The sequence below is a fragment of the Myotis davidii genome, unplaced genomic scaffold, assembly GCF_000327345.1.
Source record: "Myotis davidii unplaced genomic scaffold, ASM32734v1 scaffold614, whole genome shotgun sequence".
Lineage (NCBI taxonomy): Eukaryota > Metazoa > Chordata > Mammalia > Chiroptera > Vespertilionidae > Myotis > Myotis davidii.
In genome coordinates this window covers 382,366-387,224 of record NW_006287807.1, presented here as the reverse complement: position 1 = coordinate 387,224, position 4,859 = coordinate 382,366, and the positions used below count along the sequence as shown (strand labels likewise).

General features: G+C 43.0%; 1 protein-coding gene across 1 annotated transcript in view; it reads left to right on the top strand.

Annotated features, from left to right (window-relative positions):
* FHL2 (four and a half LIM domains 2) overlaps positions 1-4,859 on the top strand; it is a 37,823-nt gene that overhangs the window by 29,896 nt on the left and 3,068 nt on the right. Inside the window, exon 3 of the mRNA XM_006759525.2 lies at positions 4,337-4,506. Coding sequence (XP_006759588.2) covers positions 4,337-4,506 — 170 coding nt within the window. The remainder of the gene's footprint in view (positions 1-4,336; positions 4,507-4,859) is intronic.

The following is a 4,859-nucleotide window of genomic DNA, read 5'->3' as shown; positions in this document are numbered from 1 at the left end:
TCCTGTCCAATTTTCTCAGCACCATTTATTGAAGAGACTGTCTTTACTCCATTGTATGCTCTCACCTCCTTTGTCAAATATTGAGTGAGCATAATGGCTTGGATTGATTTCTGGGTTCTCTGTTTGGTTTAATTGGTCTATATGTCTGTTCTTGTGTCAGTACCAGGCAGTTTGGAGAACAGTGGCTTTGTAATATAGTTCGATATCTGGTATTGTGATCCCTCCAACTTTGTTCTTCTTTCTCAGGATTGCTGTGGCTATTCTGGGTCTTTTTTTATTATTCCATATGAATTTTGGAGAGTTTGTTCTAGGTCTGTGAAATATGCATTGGTATTTTAATGGGGATTGCATTGAATCTATAGATTGCTTTGGGTAGTATGGACATTTTAATGACGTTGATTCCACGAATTCATGAACCCAATGTATTCTTCTATTTCTTTTTGTATTCCTCTATCTCTTTTATCAATGTCCTGTAGTTTTCCGAGTACAGGTCTTTTACCTCCTCAGTTAAGTTTATTCCTAGGTATCTTAATTTTTTGTGTGTGTGTGCAATGGTAAATGGACTTGATTTTTTTAGTTTCTTTCTGTGAGTTAATTATTGGTGTGTAAAAAGCCATAGATTTATGGATGTTAATTTTGTATCCTGCTACATTGTCGAATTCATTTATGAAGTCTTTTTTTATGGAGTCTTTAGTGTTTTCTATGTACAATATCATGCGAATAATGACAGTTTAACTTATTTTCCAACTTGGATGCCTTTTATTTCTTCTTCTTGTCAGATTGCTATGGCTAGCACTTCCAGTACTATGTCAAACAGGAGTGGTGAAAGTGGGCATCCCTGTCTTGTTCCTGTTCTTAGGGGAAATGGTTTTAGTTTTTGCCCATTGAGTGTGATGTTGGCTGTAGGTTTGTCATATATTGCCTTTATAATGTTGAGATATGCTCCCTCTATTCCCACATTGCTGTGAGTTTTTATCAAAAATGGGTGTTGGATTTTGTCAAATGCTTTCTCTGTGTCTATTGATATGATCATGTGATTTTTGTCTTTCAGTTGGTTTATATGATGTGTCACATTTATTGATTTGCGAATATTGTACCATCCTCTCATCCCTGGAATAAATCCCACTTCTATATTCTGCTGCATTGGCGTGATATGTTCTATAAATGTTGATTAAATCCACCTGATCTACTGTGTCCTTTAGAGTCACTGTTTCCTTGTTAAGTTTTTGTCTGGAAGATCTATCCAGTGACGCCAGAGGGGTGTTAAAGTCCCTACTATGACTGTGTTGTTGTCGATCTCTTCGTTATAGTTCTCTAGAAGTTTTTTTTATATATGTAGGTGCTCCTATATTAGGTGCATATATGTTTACCAGGGTTATATCCTCTTGTTGGATTGGTCCCTTTAGTATTATGTAGTGACCTTTGTTGTCTCTTGTGATGGCCTTCATTTTAAAGTCAGACATGAGTATTGCTACTCCAGCTTTTTATTTATTTTTTTCCATTTGCATGGAAGATATTTTTCCATTCCTTCACTGTCATCCTCTGTGAGTCTTTTGTTTTGAGGTGGGTCTGTTGTTGACAGCATATAATTGGGTCATGTTTTTGTATCCACTCAGCTACCCTTCGCCTTTTGATTGGAGCATTTAGTCCAGTTACATTTAGGGTTATTATTGATAGGTACTTATTTATTGCCATTTTAATTCTGTATGGCTAGGTTTCTCTCTATTTCTTCTTCTCATTACATCAGTCCCTTTAGCATTTCTTGTAATGCTGACTTGGTAGTGATGTACTCCATTAGCCTTTTTTGTCTGGGAAGCTCTTTATTTGACCGTCTATTTTGAATGATAGCCTTGCTGCAAATAGTTATCATGGACTCAGATCCTTGCTTTCTATTACTTTCAGTACTTCATGCCATTTCCTTCTGGCCTGTAGAGTGTCTGATGAGAAATCAGATGTCAACTTTATGGGAGCTCCTTTCTCTGTGTCTATTGATATGATCATGTGATTTTTGTCTTTCAGTTGGTTTATATGATGTGTCACGTTTATTGATTTGCGAATATTGTACCATCCTCTCATCCCTGGAATAAATCCCACTTCTCTATAACAGTTTTCTTTTCTCTTGCTGCCTTTCAAATTCTCTGTCTTTAATTTTTGGCATTTTAATTATGATGTGTCTGGGTGTGGGCCTATTTGGGTTCTTCTTGGGACTCTGTGCCTCCTGAACTTGTATGACTTTTTCCTTTACCAGGTTAGGGAACTTTTCTGCCATTATTTCTTTAAACACATTCTCTATTCCTTTCTCCCTTTCTGCCTCTTCTGGCACACCTGCTATTCTAATATTATTACGTTTCACATTGTCCCACAGCTCCCTTAAGCTGTCCTGTTTTTTAATTTTTTTTTCTTTTTGGTTCTCTGAGTGATAATTTCAACTCTGTCTTCTAATTCACTGATTCGATCCTCAGCTTCCCTTAATCTGCTGTGTATTCCTTCCAATGTGTTCTTTATTTGTGTTATGTCATTCTTTATCTCAGACTGTTCCTTTTTTCATAGTTACTATATCTTTTTTTCATGCTGTTGAGCATCTTTACCATCATTACTCTGAACTATGCTTCATATAAATTTCTTATCTCTGCTTCATTTATCTCTTCTTCTAGAGAATTCTCTAGTTCTCATTTGGGCAGTGGTTCTCAACCTTCCTAATGCCGTGACCCTTTAATACAGTTCCTCATGTTGTGGTGACCCCCAACCATAAAATTATTTTCATTGCTACTTTATAACTGTAATTTTGCTACTGTTATGAACTGTAATGTAAATATCTGATATGCTATACGTGTTTTCCGATGGTTGCGACCCACAGGTTGAGAACTGCTGTATTTGGGGGTTATTTCTTTGTCTCCTCACTTTGGTTGTCTGTTTGGGTTTGTGACTTTGTTCTAGGTAGATCCTCTATACCTCTCAGTCTCTAGTGCAGGACAGTGTTAAAGGCTGTTTCTGACTAATTAGATCAGGCAAAGACTCAAAGCCTTCAGAGATTGCCTCTGCCTACCGGCTGATAGGATTCCAATTTGAATTGCCACACCAAAGTGGTCGCGACCCACAGGTTGAGAACTGCTGCAATAGGGTGTGTCAACTATCTTCCCCCCAGGCAAGGCAGATGTCTATGTGGGAAAGATGTCCTCCGCTGCCTAGGGGAATAACTTAGCCCAGGAAACTTGGGGTGTCTGCCTTCTGAGCTCTGTTCCCTGAGTCCCCAGTCTTGGCTTCTGCACTCACAGCTCCAGTCCACTTCACCTTCCTGCTGCCTGAGCTCAAGGTGGGTGGCTCCATAGGGAATTATGTGCATTGGCCCTTTAAAAGGGTGCCTGAATTTTCAGCTGTCACTCCCTGGCAGACAGCACCCTGCTGCTTTTCACTGTCAGATGTTAGGGGGTACCCTTCTCAGTTTTGGTGCCTCTGCTGGGGGGCCCAGCTTGGGGATTAGATCCCAGAGTTTTTAGTGGCACCCACCCCCCACTACCCCCCAGCTGAGATATCTCTCCGGGACTTCAGTTGCTGTCTGTGGGTGCCCACCAGCCCTTTTGTGCCTCCACCCTTCCTACCAGTCTCTATGGGGTCTCCACGTTCGATCCTCAGGTAGCAGGGTTCTCTCCTGCGAGTTTTCCGTTGATTATTCAGGAAGTTTTTCTGTGTTTTAGTTGTAATTGCAGTTTGTTCCTGGGATTATGTCCACACAGCATCCACTTACTCTGCTGCCATTTTTAGTCCTCTGTTCTCCATCTTCTTAATCTACTTGAAGAAATTATGTGAACATATCACATGATAATAGTTACTCGGAAGGAAATGAGATGTCACTCATTTACTGGTAGCGCGGGTGCAGTGTGGGAGGCACTGGGCATCACAGCCCAGTGTGCACCAACCACCTTGCTGGGTGAGATGTGGAGGCTCCTCACTAGCTGGGCAGGAGCTCCAGGTTCCGTCCCCCCTGCCATTTCCACCCCCTGAGCAGCAGGACTGTTCATAACAGGTCCCTCTGCTCCGGATTCACAGGTTAGCCTGAGCTATGCCAGATTTCTTTGTGTTTTGCAATGCTGAGAGACTAGAATATTTTTTCACGTCATGTGCATACACACACACTGAGTATGTACAGATGTTGTTTTACGATCTGGGTGGGTGGCAGTGGGCACCTCTCTACAACCTAGAAAGCATCCCACTTAGAGGCGAGCCTTTGAGAGCAAAACGCCTCTCTGTGCGCAGGCCGAGCGGGTGGCCGGTCCCAGGGCAGACTGCACCCAGCTGTCGTGTCACAGCGCCGCTCTGTTCTTGCCTGTCACCACAGGTACCCGCAAGATGGAGTACAAGGGCAGCAGCTGGCACGAGACCTGCTTCATCTGCCACCGCTGTCAGCAGCCCATCGGGACCAAGAGCTTCATCCCCAAGGACGAGCAGAACTTCTGCGTGCCCTGTTACGAGAAGCAGCATGCCCTGCAGTGTGTTCAGTGCAAAAAGGTACCCGAGCCTGCTGGGCCTTGCACACACGAGTCAGTGTGGGCCATGGCCCACCCGCTCATCCTTCCCGAAAGAGGTGCCGGCTGTGACACTGGAACAGCATGAAGTTACACCTCTGTCACCCTCTGTCCATATTCTCATGTGCGCCGGACACTGGCCCCTGGGACCTGTGTTCCAGTCTTTCCAGGCGTGAGCACGGTGGTCTGAGATAAAATCCTTCATTCCTTCCTTCTTTCCCAGATGTGTGCTCATATGTGACTCGATGTGGAGAGAACTTATGAGCCCAGAGCGGTCTCTGTTGTCTTGCTCTGGAAGAAACGAAGCCAGAAGCCAATGGCTGTGGAAGGGAAAGA